The sequence below is a fragment of the Notolabrus celidotus genome, chromosome 5 (assembly GCF_009762535.1).
Source record: "Notolabrus celidotus isolate fNotCel1 chromosome 5, fNotCel1.pri, whole genome shotgun sequence".
In the NCBI taxonomy this organism is placed as follows: domain Eukaryota; kingdom Metazoa; phylum Chordata; class Actinopteri; order Labriformes; family Labridae; genus Notolabrus; species Notolabrus celidotus.
Genome location: NC_048276.1, coordinates 10,269,874 through 10,292,897, shown reverse-complemented (window position 1 = coordinate 10,292,897; position 23,024 = coordinate 10,269,874). Strand labels below are relative to the sequence as shown.

The 23,024-nt window shown below is 41.1% G+C and overlaps 1 protein-coding gene across 1 annotated transcript; it reads left to right on the top strand.

Moving 5' to 3' along the window:
• The first annotated feature begins 1,008 nt into the window (after positions 1 to 1,008).
• On the top strand, positions 1,009 to 19,454 carry ltn1 (listerin E3 ubiquitin protein ligase 1). The gene is made up of 32 exons (XM_034683599.1): positions 1,009 to 1,167; positions 1,356 to 1,562; positions 1,686 to 1,784; positions 3,353 to 3,583; positions 3,663 to 3,715; positions 3,827 to 4,007; positions 6,076 to 6,249; positions 6,379 to 6,569; positions 6,786 to 6,933; positions 7,012 to 7,269; positions 7,431 to 7,739; positions 8,587 to 8,790; positions 8,890 to 8,931; positions 9,055 to 9,244; positions 9,380 to 9,619; positions 9,706 to 9,856; positions 10,009 to 10,159; positions 10,247 to 10,457; positions 10,567 to 10,723; positions 12,972 to 13,085; positions 13,179 to 13,306; positions 13,411 to 13,546; positions 13,648 to 13,792; positions 13,959 to 14,172; positions 14,288 to 14,525; positions 14,648 to 14,725; positions 15,564 to 15,750; positions 15,881 to 16,046; positions 16,137 to 16,357; positions 16,502 to 16,696; positions 16,868 to 17,035; positions 18,816 to 19,454. The coding sequence occupies exons 1-32, from the start codon at positions 1,126 to 1,128 to the stop codon at positions 18,876 to 18,878; spliced, it is 5,292 nt and encodes a 1,763-aa protein (XP_034539490.1). The 5' UTR covers positions 1,009 to 1,125; the 3' UTR covers positions 18,879 to 19,454.
• Positions 19,455 to 23,024: the final 3,570 nt, after the last annotated feature.

The window sequence follows — 23,024 nt, the reverse complement described above, 5'->3', positions numbered from 1 at the left end:
GTGTTTTCTGATTTGCCGTAGTGTTTTCTGAATTGCCTTTGTGATTTGCACTTCAGGGCCACCATAGAATGAAGCCAGCATTAGCGTGTTAATTTGACTAACACATCTTGACCATTCAAGGAACTATGAAAACTGATTTGATGATACACAACATGACATTGAAGTCCTGAAGCCTTTAGGTGAACCCACGTCATAAAAAAACGTAGTAAATTCAGTGAGTTTTGCTTCCTGATGTTTTTATGTTCCTATTTATGCTTTATATGCCTTTAAATGTAGATTATTAACAGACCCGCAGTGTCTCTCATTTGTCCATAGGCGGCAGGGATGAGCGCACAGTGCTCTTCAAACAACACGAAGAAGTCAATACCGGAAGTAAGCGTGTCCATATCAAGCGCACATATTTTAGCCAGCACATCTATGCAGCACACTCAGTTTTTATGGTTTCCGGTTCAAAATAAAAGCGTGTGACTTAAAAAAAAAAAAGAGAATACATCAAAATGTGAGAGAGAGGCTGTGCCATGGTATGTGAATAATTGAATAGTGTTGCTGAGCAGACAACACGTGTGACATCACTACATTTTTCGAGAAAGTTGGCTCATTCAACATTTTTAATGATAATTTATGGTAAATTTCATATTCACAAATGTAAACTGAAAAAAATTGCACCCCCTATTTCCCTATTTATTTCAAGAACTTAAACTATACTTTAAATCCCTTGAATTGATTGATAAAAAAAAAAAAAGTAATAAAACAATAGACCTTTATAATGAGTTTCTTGGAGAGGATTTCGCTCTGAGCATCTGAAATATTGCATATATTTTAATTTATATATTAACAAGAGTTATATATCCTGCTTTTTTTCTTTGTTTCCTTTTCCTTTTCTCTTTGAGTATTTGATTTGTCTGAGCATATGTCTGTAGTGTTTGTCATTGTATTGTTTACCATGTTCAATAAAAAAAAACTCATTCAACATTTTATTTTGAAGCTTTTAGCTGAGACCGGAAGTAGTTGCTCTCCTAACATTTGCACTGTCGGGAGCTTTACTCTGTATCATTGAACTTTGCCAACACAAGTGGCTACAAAGTTAGCATTGAAGCCTGAAGCTTATACTCTCAATGTGTATTCATGGGAGGTAAGAATAAACAACGTACTAAAGGAAATGTCCGGGTAAGTAACTTCAGTGTTAAGTTAACCTACAACGTTAATGAAAGAGCACATTAGCCACTGTTTACTTTGAAGCTAACGCTGCATGTGACTCTGTGATCCATCTGTCTCATAATTACATCATTTCTGTCCCACGTTGACACTTGTTTGGGACTTTTAAATAACGTTGTATGTTTGGCATTTGTTTCTAGCCGTCCAGCAGCGGCCGAGCTGCCGAGGTCCTTACCCGGGAGGGAGGTGTCATCCCTGGCTTTGTGGGTTTTGACACAGCGCTGACTTCAGAGCTGAGTTATGTCCCTGCGGTCCACGGGGCAGAGGAGATAGACAACCTGGTGGATGCTGACTTCCGCCTGGTGCTCAGGAAACTCTCCAAGAGGGATGGTGTCACCAGACTTAAAGTAGGTCCAACTTTAGCAAACTTATTGGTCTGTTATGAGGACCAAAACTAAGACATGTGACATGTCAGAAACCAAACCAGGCTTATCCATACATGTGTGCTTCATGCTGTGTTCTTTTCTCAGGCTGTGCAGGACTTTGGGTCCATGTGTCAGGAACGGGATGCTGAAGAGGTGAAAGGGGTGCTGCCATACTGGCCGAGAATCTACTGCAAGATATCAGTGGTAAGATGATCATTCATTGGGTGTTTGTGGAAACAATGAATCAAGGAGGGATTAATGAACACCCCATTATCCCTTACTTATTACCCCTCTTTCTTACTGATCTTCCGGTTGTGTTAGAAGCTTGATTCTGATTGGTCAAAACCCCTTGACAGCGGTTATTAACATTCACTAACATGAGCACTAACATGAGCAACACCAGGCTCAAACTGATCACATGCATTCATGTCAAAACAATCCACTGAAAAGAGTTCCTTCACATTTAATAGGCAGATAAGAATCCATCACCATGGAACACTAACTGACGTGGAATCATTTATTTATTTGTTTAACCTTTATTGAACCAGGTGAGTTAATTGAGAACCAATTCTCATTTGCAATAACGAGCTGGGTGAGAAGGCAACACAGGTGGCATGACAATATATAAAAGACAAAACAAAAAACAGAGACCTAGAGACAGAACAATACAATACAAAAATATGACAGCAGTGAACAACTTAAAAGCAATTTAAAAGCAAGTGCAGTGATGTTGAGTTATGGGGTGTATTAAGTTTTTGAAAGTGGCGAGTGGAAGGTAAGAGGTCAGCTTTAGGGATTGTTGCAGGTGATTCCAGTTGTTTGCAGCGGAAAACTGGAAGGAGGTGCGTCCAGAGGAGGTCCGGGCTTTGGGTGGGATGAGTTTGATAAGGCTACTTGAGCACAGGCTACGGTTTGTGCTGTGAAGTTTGATTAGTGACTGTCGATATAAAGGGGTTTTACCAGTGAGGGATTTGTTAATGAATAGAAACCAGTGTGTTTGTCAGCGAGAGTGGAGTGAAGGCTAGTTCAGCTGAGAGTACAGGTGACAGTGGTGAGCAGTGAATGGGGCTCCAGTGACAAAACGGATAGCAGCGTGGTAAATGACCTCCAGTTTGTGAAGGAGAGTGTTGGAAGCAGACCTGTGGGTTATGTCACCGTAATCAAGACTGTCATCTGAACCAGATTTGAACCTGATTTGACCTTAGTGAGCAGTGTGTTTATGTGTGTTTCAAAAGAAAGTTTGCTGTCAAGCCAGATCCCTAGGTATTTCTGATGTCAACAAACTCAATCTCTCCGACCCATCCAGGGAGGAGATTTTGAGGGGGCTGTTGGGCAATGGTATGTTTTTGTTAAAAACCATACATTTAGTTTTATTGGAATTTAAAACTAAATGGAGCCTCATGAAAGTGTGTTGGACACTATGGAAACTGGCCTGTAATGTGGACATCACTGGGATTATTTTTTAAAAACTGGAAACATAAATCATTAAAATAATATTTTATTTTTTCCTAACAACCTTCAGGGTGGTCAAGGGTTTTGTCTTACCCTGTCGGGATTCTTTTTCCCATAACATCCTGCTAACCATACATTATCCCTTAGTGGTTGTCTTAATCAGTCCCATCATACCAACAAAATGGGGCAAGTATCCTATGTAAACAACACAACAAACTGACACTAAAGAAGAGTATTCCTGAACGAGACAACTCTTTAATGTGTGTAAGTGAAGATGCTTGGAGTGCCTAAGTTTTGTGTTTGTCATTATATCACACCAGGATCATGACCGCAGAATCAGGGAGGCGACCCAGCAGGCCTTCGAGCAGCTGGTGCTGAAAGTGCGCCGCAGTTTGGCCCCCTTCCTGAAGAGCTTGATGGGCCACTGGATTCTGTCCCAGTGTGACCCTTACACACCTGCAGCCTCTGCTGCCTGCCAGGCCTTCCATGCTGCTTTCTCCCCCGCCAAACAACCCGAGGCTCTCAGCTTCTGCAAAGAGGAGATCCTTAATGTGAGTTTTAGGGGGTTACTTCAGTGCAGACAAGGCATCGTGTAATGAGCTGAACTTAATGTGAAGTTGTATGTTGCAGGTACTTCAAGATGTGCTGTTAAAGGAAACAGCTGACACACTGAGCGATCCACAGTAAGTAAACACTTGAGATCTGTGTGGTGACTCTGTCCATTCCTCTCAACGTGTGGATGCAACTTTTCTTCAAGAGATGTGCTGAGACACTGGCTCTTCTCTGTTCTTTAGAAGTGTGACGGGGGAGGAGAGAGAAGCTAAATATGTGCGCATGCTGACCAGCTCTCTATTGGGGGTGAAGAGACTTCTATCTCTGCTGCTCCCTGACGACAGGACGGCCCTCGAGCAGAGACTAGCAAATCTTATTGGCTCTGCGAAGTTCTGGAAGTACAGCAAACACAAGACGCCACAGGTACTGGAATATGACTGTTCAGTTTTTAACAGGCATTGGGATACATGTTAATAAGTTAATCATGGACAAGTCTTTTCTTTCTTTTTAAAATTGTATATATAAAAAAAGAAATAAAACATCACATTGAGGGGTCAGGGAATATGGAAGCTTTGTATGTGTCTAAAGGTACAGTGTTACACAATGGGATGTATCATTAGAAATCACATGTGGTACAGATGTAAGTAAATTTACCTATATATATATAACTTAATGCAGCTAAAAAAAGGTCCTAATTATCCACGTTAATTACATTTACACTGGTGGTTGACCGATATCAGTTTTTCAGTGTCTGATGCAGATAATTAGAAAGCAGGTTAACCGATGGCCGATATGTGAAGCAGATATTCGTTGTTTTGTTGTTTTGCATTTAATAACATACAACAATTTAATAACAAAATTGCTGAACTCAATGGAACAGTTTATTAAATATATTGTGTCGTCTCAGTAAGGGACATCTGGATTTCTGTCTTTATTAAGCTTTGGAAAGCTCTAGAAAAGATATTGAGTCTAACTGTTTTTGCTCAGGTAACATCCAGCAAATTGTAGCATTGGCATGTTTCCCATAATTCTGCAGCACATGAGCTCAGCCGGTAGACTGAAGAATATGACTCAACAGCAGCCACATTGATGAGTGTGTTGTTTGTTTGTTTTAAGTCGACCCTGTGAGTGCAGAGCAGCCAATTATTGCAAATTGCTTTGCTTATTGATCGGTCTATCTGTGACTGACACATTTTCTAAAACGCAGTGAGGATAAACAAATATATTTTAGTATTTTCGAAAGCCCCAAGACACTTTTGGAGAAAATTGTCATATTACATATATATTATATATAATAAATTTTTCTCAAAATGTGTACTGGCCCATCTCAGGCAATTCTTTTTAATAATTTACCAGCTTTTAAAGCAAAAGATAATTGCATTTTTCTGAGTCCTGTAAAAAAAAAGTAAGAGGCAAGGTAAAAGGAGTGGGTAAAATCTTGGGGACACAACTTAAATGTGTATTTTAAATGATATATAACAGAGTTCTTTTGGAAAAAAGTATTAAAAATGAGCATGGGACAAGGATTTGGACTACAATCCACGAAAAAAAGAGTCTGAAGGATTTTAAGGTGACATATCATGCAAAATCAACTTGTTAATGGTTCTCTATCTGAAATATGTTTCTCTGGCATGTCTACAAACCCCCCGAGAATGAAAAGAATCCATTCTGCCCCTGTTCGGATTTCTCCACCTTCCTGTAAATGTGTGCTGAAACGAGCCGTTTCAGACTTCCGTGTTTTTGTTACATCACAAAAATATCCGGCTTGTTCAGCCCATAGACTGTATAAAATACAACTCAACTACTCCTCTGTTTTTCATTCCCTGCTAACAAGGAGCTTAGGAGTCTTAATAAACACAAAGATTGGTTTTACTCCCCATGTCTGCAGATTTGAAGATCTAGTGGATGATTTTTATTTGTCATGGATAAGTGCTAGCGCTAGTTAGCATAACCACATAGCTACATGTTTGTAGCTGTGTACCAAGACACACGTCGACATACTGACAAATAAAACAACAAGAAACACAAAATCTGTGACCAATCCTTCAGAAAGTTCCTGCTGCAGGCGCCTCTCCGTCAGGATCAGATTCTGGATCAGATTCAGAGGGTTGAAGTAACGCGATCTGTGAGCAGCCGTGTATATTCAGCCAACATGTAAACATTAGATCAACATGCCGGAGAGCCGAGGGCACATCCACTTCCTGAGGGGACGTGGTCAGAGAGAAAACAGAGTGTTCTGAGGAGGGCTGAAGAAGAGGGATTTTCAGGCATGCCAAAATCTGATTTCAAAGTGTTTTTTTGAGCATAAACTTTAAAGACATGTTTTGGGGACCTCTTAGACCAATATATATTGATGAAAAAAGCGTGATATGTCACCTTTAAATGACTGTGCTCTATGATTAAATGTAGTGTTAGTTGTACTATACACTTATTCTGCTGTACACAAAGTAATCTGATGTAATCCACATTTCCCCTCTGTGTTCATGCTCAGGTGCGAGGTGCCTTTTTCGAGATGGTGTGCGCTCTGTGTGAGTTCACTCCAGCACTCGTCCAGGCGGAAGCAGCACGACTCTGCCCTGCTGTTCTCCTCAGCATTGACGACACCGATCCCGTAGTGCTGCCCCCCGTGTGGGAAGCTGTCCTTCACGTCGTGTCTACCATTCCTGTAAGCTTAGTTTTGTTTTTACCTTGCACATACAGCCATGGCTTTATCAGCTGTAACATATTATATTGTTGCCCTCAATAATATAAAAGCTGTGACATCTGCTCTTAAATGTTCCTGTTCTTCTTTCAGGATTGTTGGACACATGTAAACGCCAAGAAGGGCTTCTTACCCAAACTGTGGGCTCTGTTAAAAGAGGGCGGTAAAGGCCTGGCGAAAGCTCTCCACCCGAATCTGATGCCGCTTCTCAGCAAGCTGCCCAGGGACATCACTGATCCAACTCTGGACTTCTACACCACCTTCTTCAGTTCATTCATGCAAGGGTAACTTTGATTTTATCTCTCTGCTTGTGTGTACTCCACCACACCATGATCCAAATAATATGGCCCTAATATTAAGTTACATATAGTTTTTGTTTGAACTCAAGGAAACTAAAAGTTGTTTGTTTACACCTTTGATATTTTTGCAGGCATTTGTCATATCTTTATCTTCTTTGCTATTTATCACTTCTTGACCAAGTGTGTGTGTTTTTGTCTCAGTCTGTCCAGTGAGCGTGCGTCCACGAGCCCGTCAGAGAGTGCCGTTATAGTGACCTCTCTTGTGGAGTGCCTGAGGTACTGCATTTTGCACAACACAGAAGAAGAAGCTGAGCACCAAAAAATACGCACCATGCTTATTTCACAGCAGGTATAGGACCACAACACAGCAGGACTCTGTTTACGTCCCTACTCTTCTTTCTTACATAGTTTTGTTGTCTTTTCGTAGCTCCTCCCACTGTTGGAGAAGGCTCTCGGTAACCCCTCCCTTCAGGCCGGTCCTCTGTTCCTCCTGGTCACGGAACTGCTCGTCTCCTGGGAGAAACGAGCAGGTCTACATGGGGAGGATGAAGCAAATGACGGCAAGCATGTCTTCAAAGGGCTCCTGGCAGACTTCTGGGAGGGTCTCGGTCTGATGTTTGTGCGTCATGTGGACAATGAAGAGGCGGATCCACAGGCTTTGGAAGGGGTAGCCACCCTGCTGCAGGTGAGTTTGTTTTGGGGACTCTGGTTTAGAAACATTCTTCATTGAACAAAACAGCAGGCCAACATGGCTGCCAGAGTTGTTCTCGTCTTAAAAAGCAGCTAAAGTGAAACAAAAAACTAATGCCAAAATGCATCTCCTCTTAATTCCTCCTCTGTCTCCAGGTAATGCGATACCCCGACAGAGTAAAGAGAAGGAACATCCAGAAGAAGAAATCCGTCAAGATCTGTTTCTCTAAGCCAGACGACAACGAGAAAACTGGAGTGGACGGGGATGCTGTGGAGCGGCCTGTGCAGTTAGAGTCTGAGCTCGTGAATGAGAGGGTCTGCTCCCCACAGACTCAGCATTTTGAGGATGTGGTGTGCCAGCTGGCACAGCTGTGTCTGGTGCATGTCAATGAGAAGAAGTCTGAAAAACATCTTGTTTTTCTCTCCCTTCTCCTGCGCTCTTTCCACACTCCCAGGGTCTTCAGTGTAAGTCAAGTTTGAAGCTTGCAGATATATGTGTATTTGATTATCAGCTTTATTATTTTGAGGGTTCCTTTGAGTATTAGCTACCTTAGTGAGAGCCAGATCTGTGAAAAATTATGTACAATTGAAAGAGCAGAGTTTTGTGCTACATGTGGACAAAATTCCCTTCCAGTGGTTTTTGATCTTTTTTTTTTTTTTTTTTTAAGTTATATTTTGGGGCTTTTTGCCTTTATTCTATAGGACAGCTGAAGAGAGAGAGGAAATGGGAGAGCAGAGAGCGGGGGAAGACATGCAGGGAACGGTTGCGGCCGGGAATCGAATTGGCGACCCCCGCAACGAGGACTGCAGCCTCTGTATGTGGGGCGCTTAGACCGCTAGGCCACCAGTGCCCCTGGTTTTTGATCTTTATGCGGCCTCCTCTGAGTGTAATGAGCCTTTGAAGGCTCATTACACTCAGAGATTCTCACTTTTAAGGGAAGAGTTTTTTAAAGAAGTTGTGGTACATTTTGCCGTTGGCCTAGCGGTCTAAGCGCGTTCCATATACATAGGTTACAGTCCTCATTGCAGCAGTTGTAGGTTTGACTCCTGGCCTCTACCATTTGCTGCATGTCTTCCCCAACTTCCTACTCCCCACACTTCCTGTCTCCTTCCAGCTGTCCTATCCAAGAAAGCCAAACCCACCCCACCCCCCTACCCTCCAAAAAAAGCACAGTCATTCACAGTTTCAGCAATTTACAGATCATAGACTTGCACATGCAGAAACCATGTTATGGTCTTTTATATTGCATGACACCTCTTCCAGTTTCTTGATGCATGACTTCAACTTCTCTTGAACTGTACTTTTTTTTAGACGTTGATCGACGTGGATGATAAAATAAAGGAGTCTGAGGGGACTGTTAAAAATCCAGCGACGCAGTTCCTGCTGGAGCAGGTTGTGCTGTGGCTGGCTGAGAAGGGACGCAGGGACACTGAGCACCTGGTGGAGATGGTCTTCAGCTCTCTGTACTGCTGCAGCTCGCAGGAGACCACCCGCATCCTCAACCACATCACCACGGTACCAGAAGATGCATGACCTTGTGTTTCTCTGTGTATTTTCATAGCTCTAACTCAGAGTTGTTTTGCTGACATCCTGGCTTTTAACTTTGCCTTTCAGATGGATTTACAGTGGGCGATCATCCTGCAAATCATCCAGAGGGTATGTGACATTCGGTTTCCTTTTAAAACTCCAAAGACTTTAATCCACCTGCATGTTATCTGTTCATACATCAAATTTCGGGTGTTATAAACCGCCTCGTTGCTCTGCTTTCTGTCCTCTCAGGCATGTGCAGACTCTGAGACTCTTAAGAGCTGCAGAGATTGGCTGAAGGGTTCAGTTCTGGGCGAGCGGCTCCTGGGATTGACCGAGGAGCTCTGCGAGGTTGGCAGCAGCTCTCCCAGTTGTGCTTCTTCTGCAAGCGGCCACAGTTGGACGCTTATCAGCCTGGTGCTCTCTCAGCACCACAACAATGGTAAACACACCCATCAGCATTTTCTTCCTTTTTCAGCAGCCTGTACCTTTTTATTCTGAAGCTTCAGTGCACATGGATTTTCTCATGAATTGTTAACTATATGTTGATCTATTTGATCCTGTTTTGCCTGCACAGAGCCGCTGATAGGTGAGGTATATATGGAGAAGATTTTAGAGAAGCTCCACGCCACTCTGTCCGAGGCAAAGAGTCTGTCAGACGCAGGCAACATGGAGCCGCTCATCTCCTTCATCTGTGACGTGGCCTCCACCTTCTTCTCCTCCGTACAAGACTGTCTGCTGCTCCGCTCTGCAGAGGAACTCCTCTTCACTGTCTTCCAGTTCACCGCCAAAGACCAAACACGCACTCATCTGTCCGGTAGGTACTCTCACAGCGCACACGTACACTCTGTCTGATTGTACTGCATCTCCTAAGCTAACTACTTCTTAATATCACTCGGACAGACTCACTTTTAGGGAAGCTGAAGAGAGTGTGTGTAGCTGGTGTCCAGTCTCTCACCCAACAACCTGATTATGAGTTTGAAGAAGGGGTTTTTCTGCAGAATGCAGCTCTTTGGGTGGCAAGCCAATCCCTCACTGTCTCCAGCATCAAAAGGTAACAACGTGAACAGTGTTTCTTTGGTAATCCTTCTCCAAATGTAGGATTGTTCTGTGTGTTTGAGTCTCAATCAGTGCAACAACATCTTAATATTCTGTATTAAAGCTTTGTCATGCTTCTACCTCACATGTCTCTGTGCTACACTATAGTTTACAGGTCCTGGTCCTGGCTGTGCAGAGCTTGGTGGAGGCAATGATGTCTGTCTGCAGTCGAGACTCCCCTCTTCTCTCTCAGTTCTTCACTGCGCTCACACCCAGCCAGACAGAATGGACAAGAATTAGACAAGCATTACCCCCACAGGTGAGTCTGTCAGTCCACCACAGGAAGATAACATATCAAGTCTGTTGTTAAAGGAATCTGGTGACCTAGACTTTCCATACTCCTCAGTGGGTCAAAACCCCGTTACTGTCCGACCGGTACCGAGGAGTTCTGGAAAAACCCTCCATGGACATGTGGAAGTCTAAGATGTCCACCAAGCTGCCAGCCCACCTCTGCGTGTGTGCCTTGCTGGGGAAGGTTGCCAGAACTGTTGCATTCACCACTGGTGACCATAAAGAAGCAGACTGCTCTTCAAACCTGCCAAACCTGAAGTACACAGGTAAACACACACAAACCCACACACAGGATGAACACGAAAATGTTCTGCTTCTCTTTTTTAGATGTTGATGTCAGTGTATGATGCAGCTTGTGTGCTTTTCTTTTCACAGTTTCAGAGCTGTTGTTTGCGCTGCAGTGGTGTAAAGAGGTGGAGTACAGCCCTGCGGTCGTGTCTGCCTGCCACAGCCTGCTGACTGACTGGGGGCTGGCAGAGGGGCTCCACAGTCTTGTTCCAGTCAAAGATCTACTGGAGGTCCTTTACTCGAGGTGAGGTTCATTCATTCATCGACTTCTGATCAAGAAGAAATAATATCTGATGACTGTTAAATGCTTGTCAGTCATTGATCAGTGAACGATTTAAAGGAATTGAATATTAAATTATACACTCTTAATATCAAACCATCCAACTCAACTCAACTTTATTTATAAAGCACCTTTCATACATAAAAACATGCAGCCCAAAGTGCTTCACAGAATAACAAAGAGACAGAAAACAACAGCAATGGTACAATTATAAAAGGCATGATTATAAATGAAATACTTAAAAATAAAATAAAATCAATACAGTAAAATTAATAAAATAAGTAATAGTGGAAAGAAAAGTAAATAAAGTAAACAAATAAAGTAGCATTAACAAGATCAGGTGAATACAAGAAATAAATGGGTAAATAATTAATTGAATAAGATAAATATATGTTAAAGTAATGATTAAAATAATAATGGTTAAAATAATAATACAAATAATAAAAAATAATAATGCAGTCCAGGGCTAAAAAGAAATTATTCCAAATTAAAAGCTAGATTAAAAAGGTAAGTCTTAAGTTTAATTTTTAAAACACCCAGAGAGCTCGCTGTTTTAATGTCCAGAGGCAGAGAGTTCCATAGCTTAGGGGCGTAAGCTAATGGACTATACCGTTATTCCTGTTTTTTGAGAATGCACATATTTGAAACTTTGTTGGAGGGAAGCACACAACCTGGCTGTTAAGGTTTAGAAAGTACCACCGGTAATGACACCAGTACGAAACCTTTTCGGTACAGAACTGGACACTGTGCTGGATCCAGTATTCACAAGAGGATCGCCAAAGACGTCCAACATTTAATGTGTTTAAACAAATCTTGAATGATACTTAAAGACTGGAGCAGAGCACTTATAACTTAAAGAATAAAGGGGACATGTTTTTTAAAACATGGAAGCCGTATATAGACCTCTGATCAATCCCTCAACAAAGCCTGGTGTACTCTGGCCTTATGAACTGTGACAAAGTGAGAGCTCTTTTATCTACTTATTTTTTTTATTATTATTTTTATTAAATTGTAATTTTGTTTAACTTATTTTGTCTGTCAGGATTATTACTATTTACTTCTTATTTTATTTATACACTTCTCCTTTGATTTCCTCTTACTGAGTCTCTATTTTTAAATTATTTTACTTTTTTTTTAGGGGGACTATGTCTGTAGGATGTTAAATGTGATATGTTCAAAAATTAATACAAAAACTATTGAAAAAATACAAACAAACATCCACTCTAAAAAAACAAGGCAATGTGTCCCAGCTTGCAGAATTTCTGGATTAGAATCTTTAATTTACTTTCAAAAGTTCTTCAGGTTGAGATTAAACTTGATCCCGTATTGATCATCTTTGGGGTGTCAGAGGCGCTCAGGAATCTCCAAGTCTCTAAACAATGTATTTTATCTTATGGGCTGCTTACTGAGAAACTCATCCTCCTGTTTTGGAAAAAGAAAGAAGCACCTACTCTCAAATTGTGGTTAACGGGCATTTTCTGTGTACGTGTTCTGGTCAATAGAGGAGCATAGAAAGTATAATAAACTGGAGGGATAGGATGTCAGTTCAGGAATACAAAATAGTTACTTTGAACGTTAACGGACTAGGAAACCCCATCAAAAGGAACAAACTAATAACCAAAATGAAGAGAGAAAAACAACATATAATCTTCTGGCAGGAAACTCATCTCTGTGATGTTGAACATGAGAAGTTAAAATATAGGGGTTTTAAGAATACCATCTTTTCCTCATATAAACAAAGACAAACAAAATTGTGGTTAACGGAGATGACGGAAACACTTCAGAGAATGAGATTTATTCTTAAAAACACACTTCAGAAATTATCAAAACCCACTGATCTCCTTTTTGCAGAGCTGCAATAACCAACTGTAAGTGGACATTGTCAGGTAGCACTCCTTGGGAGGGGTGAGGATGGGATAAGTTCTTGTTCTACTGTTAACCGGATGCTCTGTCGAAGACCGTTTTCCCTGATGATAAGGAATGATTAATCCAAATCAGTAATACTGTAGACTGAGAGATCAGGCCTTTGAAATGTACTGTTAAATGAAAATTGAATGTGTCTATGTGGATGCTTTGTGGAGATCTTGTTTTCCTTAATAAACATATTGAAACACAAAAACAAGGCAGCAGAAGTAAACTCTGATTTAGTTTAGCTCAATTCTCAAGAACAGTGTCCTCTCTGTAAACCACATGTTGTGTTGTTCCTCTGTAGGTCAGTGGAGGATGGAGGTCTGTGGTCTCTGACTCTGGAGAACTACATCAACACCATTAATCTGGCATCAACTCACAGCACCGCCATTAAGAAGCTGTACGGCAGTGCAGACAGGTTAGTGGTGTATTGTTTTTTAAAATAAATCAAATCGGCTTTGTCAACATTGTTCAGACTGTTGGATAATTCAACTTGTCTGTGATTGGACAGTTTGTTCCCAGTGTCTCAGAGCAAACTGAGCACGCTCCAGGTGCTCTGCCCCACCATGACCAGAGAGGACAAAGAGACTCTCATCACTCTAGCTACTGCTGGAATAATCAACTGGGAAGAGAATAACGGTTAGTACACACACACACCTACACACCATACATGAATGCTGAAACATTTTGCACTTGCAGCATGTAAATATAAAAATAATCACTCTGGGCTCTTTGTGTCACAGATGTGTACGGGTGTCTGGCAGTGCTGATGTGCTGTCTTAAAACTAACTCACAAGTAGAAGAGGAGGTTGTTCCGGCTATCCTCGCTACTGTGATGGAGTGGAGGAACAATAAGGAGGACTGGTTCCTCTTTGGCAGGTACAGTAATGAAAAACAGTTACTCAGTGTCTTTACAAGGCCACTGTCTGAATTTAGATATTTTGAATTCACACTCTCGATGTCGTATCCGTGTATTTCAGCGATCTGTCTAAAGCGACCGCAGAGCAGCTGAACCTCACCGTGGAGATGATGCGTTTCCTGTCCTGGCTGGTGACTCATTGTCCCACAGTTTTGGGGGGCAGCCAGTGGGACTTCTTGCTGTGCTCCATGTTAGCCTGGCTGGAGGTGAGGCACAGATCATACATATTGTGCTCCTTTGTGACTTTGAGATCAGAGTTCAGGGTCAGCTACAGAGAACTTCAACCACGCTACCCTGAAAAGAAAAATAAATATCCACATTTATATATTCCTGCCTCTCACTAACTTTGAATATCCTTCCCTCCTATCCTAGACTTCCAGTGAAAATGTGAGCAGTCTCTGGAACCCATGGGTGCAGCTCTTTGTGTGTGAGAACGCAGCATTGATAGTGGCGCTGAACCACTTCTTTACATCATCTTCCCCTGATGCGCTGGAGAAGCTGCCGGCAGAACTGACCGGCGAATGGACCGACTTCTTTGTTGAAGGAATCTACAATCTGCTGCTGCCTCTGCCCATCAACATCACAGGTGTGTGTGTGTGTGTATGTGGATCATACTGTGGGAGGTTACATTACTGTTGCTGAGAACCTTTATGCGTGTTCGCCTACAAGTCAATGAATTTCTTTCTGTCGTCTAAACGCAGAAACCTTCACCGAACCCGACGACCCCGTGTTTCCTTTGGCGGTGCTGCAGTCAGTTGGTGCAGCTCTGACTTACGTCCCCGTGCAGCAACTAACAAAGAACTCACTGCCACCGAAGTTCATAGCAGACCAGAAAACAAACCTGCCGGAGGCCCTCCAGACGCTCCTGAACACCTTGTGTCCTCTGCTGCTGTTTAAAGCCAGGCCCCTGCAGATCACCGTCTACCACCTGTTAGAAAAGTAAGGGATGCTGTTTGTTTGATGTCAGTGAGTGTGCAAGCTACTTTAACTTCCACTACAGGAGGCTGGGAATAATCAAATGACAAAAAATAAACATACTTGTTGTTTTTTTGTCAATACAGGGTGATGCCTCAGCTGCCAGAGTGCGATGGAGAAGGAGACACGAGCAAGTCTGATGATGACAGAGATGAGCCGTGTCTGTAAGTCAAAGGGGGGGGATTATTTTACAGTTGGACGAGATTATTGGTATTGTCACTTGATTCTTAATATTCAATTAAACTTAACTCATCTTTATTCATATAGCACATTTTATATATTCAAGCATGCAGCAAAAAGTGTTTCACAAAGGAACAGAGAGACAGAAAATATACAAAAAGGTAAAATGATGACTTAATCAAGATAGAGGATGGTAATATGAAATACTCATACAAATGAAAAATACTAATTAGTCATAATTGTTCAAATAATTATCCTTTTAGTTAATAATAATAATGATAATAATAATAATAATAATAATAATAATAATAATAATAATGATATAATAATAATAATAATAATACAATTAAAAATCTATAATTGCTTCAATGGAATAAGATAAATAGAGAAATACCAGAAAGAAAACCCAAAATTCAATTTAATTAATTGTATTTAATTTAATTTTTATTTTATTTTATTTTAATTTAATTAAATTTAATTAAATTTAATTTAATGTCACTTATTTTATTTTACTTTAATTTAATTTAATTTAATTTAATTTAATTTATTTTAATTATATTTAATTTAATTTAATTTAATTTAATTTGATGATTTTAAAACAATGGCAACAGTATTAAAGATAACAATGCAGTCCAGGGCTAAAAAATAAATTCCTCAAGTAATCAGTTAGATTTAGTTTACTTGTAAAAGCCCCAGAGAGCACGCCGTTTTGATGTCCATTGACAGAGAGTTCGACAGTTTGGGGCCATAAAAACAGAGAGCTGTGGGGTTTATTTTACTTCTGTGTAAATCTTACAGTTCTGTTTTAATTCTTGTCCTCAGTTCTCCTCCAGCGTCTCTCATGGCCATCCTGTCCACCTGTGAGGAGCTGTGTGACAGCATCTTGGCAGGGCTTCAAGTAGGAGAGTTTGCAGTGGTTCAGCCGCTGAGTGTTGAGTACTCCTGCATCCTGGGATACCTGCTGGCCTGGAAGTTACTCCTCACGTTTTTCAAATCCTCCCCCTCACATGTAAGAAATGATAAGTTGATTGATTTTGATTTGCAGTCCAGGAGGTTATTGTTTAGAAAATGAAAAGGAATGAACTCATAAACTTCATGCAGAGAGTTCTGTATTAACTGCTCCTGTTATTTATCTCCAGCTGCGTGCCCATTATGCCCAATATCTGAAGAGAAGCTGCTCCCTCAGCAAGCTCCTCCTCCACCTCTTCAAACTGATGCCTGAGACCCCCATCTGTGCAGGCCAGGGGGCAGAGACAAAGGAGTTCAAAACTCTCTTTACAGAGAACCTGTCTTTGGCTGTGGACAGTAAGTAGACACACCTGCACCTCCTCTTTGTACTGAGGTGAAATGTTCTAACCTGGGATTTCCCCTCCTGTCTATATTTCCTTCCTTCAGAGAGCAAGAGTGTGGAATGGGAGCTCCCGCATCTGGCCTGCAGTGTTTACTACAGCACGTTGCAGGACCTGCCTGCCATGGTGCGGCTGTGGTGGAACAGTCAGGAGAAGAGAGTGAGCGCAGCTGTGGAGAAATTCACAACCAAATATGTGAGCCCTGTCCTCTCAGCACAGGAGATCTCATCCGTCCACTCCAGCACTCAGATGTTTGAAAACATGACGGTGAGTTAGCAAAGATATTCCTCCTAGAACTACAGTAGCATCATTTTTATACTTTGTAATAAAGTAAAAGTCTGTTTACTGGACTGATAGACCCCTGAAGGTAAAGACCGACTGCTTGTTTACTTATTTATCTCATTGCAACAGGTGAAAGCTCGCTCAGCAGCACGGGAGGTGATTGCTACCTATTCTGTGGATGATATCTTCATCGAGTTAGTGATCACGCTGCCACAGAATCATCCTTTAGGCTCTATCACTGTTGAGAGTGGGCAGCGCGTGGGCGTCGCCGTGCAGCAGTGGAGGAACTGGATGCTGCAACTGAGCACATACCTCACACATCAGGTAGAAACACCCACAGGAAACAGTTTTAAAGTGTCTTAAAAAGCGGCCTGGAGTAACGTTACATTTCTACCTGTGAAGTTTTCTGGAGTGATAAAGACTGAGAGAGCTTCCAGGGCACTTTTTGATGAAGAAGAAGAAGAAACATGGTGGTGTGTGCTCTGTGTGTTTTAGAACGGCAGTATAATGGAGGGCCTGGCTCTGTGGAAGAACAACGTGGATAAGCGCTTCGAGGGAATAGAGGATTGCATGATCTGCTTCTCGGTTATCCATGGCTCCAACTACTCTCTACCCAAGAAGGCCTGCCGCACCTGCAAGAAGAAATTCCACTCAGCATGTCTGGTGAGTTTTATATGTGTGCAGATCCAGTGAATTGGACTGTGGATATTTTTAGCGCCTTTTCTGCAGAAATTTTATGTGCGATCAAACTGTGTAATAAATCAATTAGGAATTAATCATAAAAAAAAAACTGAAATGTTCCCTATGACAACAACAAAACCAAATTCCCCCTAAATCATTCTTTCCAACGCAACAAAATACAAAATGTTAACACGCTAAATATCAACGTGTGAAGCAGACTCATAAAAATAATCCCAGTGCATACAGAGACATATCAAGTGAACACTCAGACTACCACATGTGGATTTACTGCAACAAGAGAACTGAACAGAAACACATTTCAGAATCACAGTGTCCAGCTTTCTGCCTACTCGTTGAAATTGAGAAAATTAAGACTGCGTACGTGGTCTGGCGCCTGTCGGGAGCGCAACCGGGTCTTAATAATTCCGGCGCTAGAAAAACATGCTCAGATGGCTCTGATGTTTCTGATCTAAAGACACACCAGTGTGCCAGTAATATCAGTGTCACCCAAGCAGTCTTCAACCAGTTGGGTCCATATCGCGGCTGTTGGTTGAGCCGCCCCCCCAAAAAGCGCTTGTGTAAGTAAGTAAGTAAACTTTATTTATATAGCGCTTTTCACAGACAACAGTCACAGGGCTTTACAACGACAGTGACAGTGAGGTTACATGATCCTTAAAATCATTAAAAGTTCTACGAGAATCAACTAAAAGCCTCCGTAAATAAGTGTGTTTTTAATGTAGACTTAAAAACGTCTGCAGATACGGCAGTGTAGGCCTTGGTGCACAGCCGCAGCCCCCAGATGAGCGTCTCCGCTGTGCGCAACACCCTCAGCCATTTGATTCACATTGAAACATGCTTTAACTAAAAACACCTCCCTGATATCTGTTTATAAAATGAGACCACGTGATAGAACATTGAAAACAAAAATGCATGTTCGAGTACGTCCTTAACAATCAATTAATCCATACTCAATTAATTGTTAACATCCTTAGTCTGGTACAATGATGTGTTTTTGGGACTTCCCTTCAGATGTAATGCATACACAGTCCACTTTTGGTTGTAATAAGGGGTGACCCTGATTTAAGGATTTGCTCAGTCGAATCTAATTCGTCAGACTTTGCCATAGTCAATGAATCATTGAATGTTTGTTTTTTCTTCATTGACCCAGAGTCTGCATTATGGTGACTGTATGAGGATATTTCACACAACCATTTACAATTAAGAGGCTCAAAGCTTAAAGCAAAAGAGAAACTAGAGTAGACAGATATATCCCATTTAAAATCTATATTGCAAGCAAAAACAATGAAATGAATAAATGGGATAGGCCACCTTGTATTACCGGGGGGGATTTTAATTGGGCCTTAAGGAAGTGGATCAACACTTCAGAAGCTATTTTCAGGATTACATTACATATTTATGAGTTTATATGTGTAAGAAAATATACTAAATGACACATGATGTATATGGTAAACAGAAATATGATATAGAATTTGACACTGAGCACCCCCATAGTTTGAATGGAATGATCCGATTTTCATCCAGATGTTGGACTATGAGATTGTCAGTCGACTAAAGCTCTTTAGAACGAATCGTCAACTATTTGGGGTGACTCCTGGTTGTAATAAACAAAATCTGTGCTGCTTGTTGATATATAATCCTTATAAAAAGAAAGACACTCACAGCCTGCAGTCTTGCATAAAAATGTTTTGCTTCTTTTTCATATAGTTGATGTTTCTTACACTTTCCCCTTCATCTTTTTCAGTATAAATGGTTCACCTCCAGCAACAAGTCCACCTGTCCGCTGTGCAGAGAGACCTTCTTTTAACAGACCACAACAAACAAGCATTAAAGAAGTTGTAAATACAACAACATGGTAATTAAGGAACTCATTTAATGCTGATGAGACTCATAGTTGGAGTGATTTTATAAGCGGGCTACGGTTTCTTTAAAGTAATGCTTTACTCTACTGTAAATTTGCAGCATCAGTAGCTCCATTCAGATTTGTTTCTGTGATTAATGAGTTTGTATCCATTTCTTTTTTATTTTTCAAATCATTTGAAATGTGCAGGTGTTTCAAATAAGCCAGGATTAAAAACTGAAGCTGCATCTGTCAGCACGTTTTTAATGACTCGACTTAAAATCTATTAAAGATGGTCTTATTAGGCCCTTGTCAGGTTTCATCAAATGTTCCTAATATTTAGGAGTGTAAAGACTTTGACTAAATGATCGCATGCTCATACCGATATGAAAGAGTGAGGTCACCTTTTCAAAGCTGGAGAGGAAACTTTTAAAAAGGATATACGCTCACAAATATCCCAACCTTTTGATTTGTATCTTCCCTGTTGTGCCTGCATACAGCTGTAAATGATGCTGAAAGTAAATAAAGTACATCTACATCAATGCTTGTAATGGATTCAACTTGTCTGAGATTCCTCAGTTGTAAGAAGGAGCAAAACAACACCTCCACACAAAATTAAGAAAGGGATAAGCTTCTCTCCACACAATCTGATACGAGAAGAAACATAAAGTAAGAACGTGTTCCTGAATCCTAATTAATGCTTTTTACCTCATACAAATATTTTGGAGCGCTCATCTGAAAGTTCCAGACCACAGGGGGAGAAATGCAAAGCTTATTAGACCTGCGTATTTTCTGCAGCAGTCTTTTATGGCTCATTACGTATACACTAGTCTGTAATGGCTTTTTAATACTACTCTAAAGGCTGAGCTGGCAGCCGTACAGGATGTTATAGTTAACAGAACGAGTACAGAACAAAGCAGTGTGTACTTTTTCCCAATGGCTGAGCTGTGTAATACAGAACAATGCATATGCAAGGATGTATAAATCTGGCACAGACTGCTCATGCATATTTTAACTTTGTGCACACACAGACTTTTACTCTTGAAAGTTTTGGCTCCAGGTGTATTGTTACGTTCATGACTATTTAAATTCCAATACTACCCCCTGTTATACACTTACACATTCTATACACTGCAAGTTATATAAAGACTACATGTACTCATTGAAGACATGTACACATAGCTGTAAGGGAACTGGGACTAATCACACAGTTAATCCAGAAGGGACCAGCTCCTCCACTTTGCTAAAAATGAACAAGCGTTAAAGGTATTTAGGTCAACAAGTTTTACATTCATGATATGTCATCACTAACTTTATTCAAAGTCGACTCTAATGGAGCCTTGATGCCTCTGTGAACTGTTCCGTTAACCCGAGCCTCCAATTACACTTCTAAGGTGTTTCCATAAAACTATTACAGTAAGTTAACCTGCGCTAGTTTCCAAGAAAAGACTGTAATTAGCCTCAGCCTGTGACTGCTGGCACCAGCCTCCCACGCTCATTTATCTCGGGTCCACCTCCTCCTCATGTTGAATAATTTATCTGTTTAATGGAGGCTTGCTCTCATCACACTTGTTCCTATGGAATTAATTATGACAGATTAAGCATGATCAATGAATTAATCCCTATCATTTGGTCTGTCGTGTATGTGTGTGCGTAAGCGTGTGTGCATTTGTAATTCATTACTGCGGTCAGAATTAATCAATATATACAGCCCGCATCCATCATCATCTGCCCTTGACCTTTTTAATAGCTATTGATCTGTTTGCAGGGCATAAATATTTATATTGAAATCCCCGTTCCTCACAGGTTTGACACACAAACACTCTCATGGACAGCCCCGAATCTTATTGCTCATTATCTGCTTGATTAAGCAGTGGCGCAAATGTTATGAACTACAGTACAGTTCTCAGTGCAGCCCTTTTTTCTTTTTTACACTTCAAAGGTCACTTTTGACCAGAAGATGGCAGCATTACCTCAAGACGCGGGCTTTGAGGGATCCAAGATGTGAACTAATCTGACAGAGAATGAATTTCAGAGATTAAATTACACACAGAAATCTACAATTAATCGTTATATTTTTGTCTTGTGTTGCGTATCAGACAAATAACTTCTATAATTAACTGGTAATTTCATAAATGGAATTAATGAAGTGTCTCACAGGGATTATTAATGTGCCATCTTTAATTACTCTAATGAATTTGATGAATAAATAGACTCACAATGATGGAACTTATCTGATGTGACAGACAGAGATGAGGTGAAGGGATGCTAAAGTTGACTATGACGATATGAACAGCTTTGTAGTGATGGTTGTCAGTCAACATGGAAAACAATGGCATCAATCATTCAAAAAAACACCTGAAAAATGATCATTAATTCAGCTATTACATTTCTTAATTTTAAGTGTGTCTAACCTGGATCAACTAACTACTTTCCTAATATAAGATTTGATTGAGAGTCAACCAGGAGAGACAAGTCAAAGAGAGATAAATTAACTGGTGTTAATCAGGTGATCCGATTCTACCAGTTCCTCAGATGCTACAATCATTAGTTATCCCTCACTGACCCACTTGCATTGAACTGCAACACCAGCACAGGCTAATTAGCAACTAACTCGACCGCAACCAGTCAGGTCACTCGCCTTTTTGGCCTTCAAACCTGATTGGTGGATGCTTGGTTACCCCATAATTAGCCGGGCCTGTATAGCTCTCATTTAGATCTATCCCTGACCCATTTGCGAGCCCATTAGCATTCTCAGCAATCGTTCGAGGCTGGTCCCATCCCAGACATGGCAATCCTCAACACTGCAGGCAAACGCTCGGCTCTAGAAACGGTTCAAGTTGGTCCGTACCGATTAGCATGTGTGTGTTTTGAGTGTGTGCCTATCAGCATGACTCTGCTGATATTGGTTCTTTTGCAGTGAATCCCCCACACAGTCATTTATCTGCCTCTGTGTAGCCCGTTTCCCCTGCCTCCTCCTCCTATCTCCCCCTCTCTCTTGGCTTGCTCCCATGTTCCCCTTCATACAGCACACAGTATGAAATCACACTCAGCATGCAATCAATATTTGAATTTGCTGAACACAATCCTGGGAATCTATCTGGTTCATGTTTACTAACCTAAACGGGGAACTATTTCTATGAAGGGTGTTTCCTTCACCGCCCTCAAAAGCGAAATTATCAATATATGATCATTTGTTATTTTTACATGATGAACGTAATAAACAACAGTTATTGACCTCCACCTCAATGGCTCCTAGATGTGCATTTGTACTAGTCATTACGGCTGGTGGAGGCTGCCTGCTCTGCTCCAGTTTAAATCTACTGTTATTACTCTGTCATCGGGCACAGGCCTTTTATGGCTTTCTATTACCCCTGCTATGTTATAGTAGCAGTGGAGGACACCAAAGAGCAGGTGGCTGAGTGTGCTCTTTTCAGAAGAGGCAGAGCCACAGCGGCTAGATTTAAAGATATTTTTATATTTTCAGACTATGGAAGTAGAGAAGTGCAAGGTGATAAAGAACATACATACAATATTGATTTCTGGCAGAATTTGTGGTACAGTAAAAATCCTTGCCTACTTTTATCAAGAAAAAGTGTCAGAAGTTATGTGTGTATCTGTTTGGATATTTTTTTATTATGAAACATTTCATCAGCTCATCTGCATGGAGGCTAAATCCGCCCACAACCTAAGCATTCCAGCCAAACACTTTAAAAAGTGCATTTTAAGCCCAATTGACCTAACTACTTCCCACTGATGAAACTTATCAGCCCAAGGGGCAATGCATAGCAAAGGGCTACTTAAGTATTCTGCAGCTCTGCCTCAGTTCACAGTCAAGCACCAGCAGCACAAGTCTGCCTACAAATAACGCCGGCTGTGTTCTTTTTGCCCTACAAGAAAAACCTTCAGCATGTAGCTTCAGTCAACCAACCCCAAAGCGGGGCCCTAGTCTACATGGAAATAACAGCACACAGGAGGCGTAAAAATGAATTTGAGCATGACCAAATCTTTTTTAAATGCAACTAGGACAAACACATGGGTGGTACTTCCTGAATATTTTAGCATACGTGTGTGTTAACTCCTGCACATGAGCTAAATAGAGGGAAAGGAAAT

What these genes read in the sequence shown, in the direction of transcription:
- ltn1 (XM_034683599.1), top strand. Translation starts at nt 1,126, where the DNA reads ATGGGAGGTAAGAATAAACAACGTACTAAAGGAAATGTCCGG. An exon ending in GCAAACACAAGACGCCACAG is followed by an intron (nt 4,008 to 6,075) that starts GTACTGGAATAT and finishes GTTCATGCTCAG; the next exon opens with GTGCGAGGTGCCTTTTTCGA. An exon ending in GACAGAGATGAGCCGTGTCT is followed by an intron (nt 14,726 to 15,563) that starts GTAAGTCAAAGG and finishes TCTTGTCCTCAG; the next exon opens with TTCTCCTCCAGCGTCTCTCA.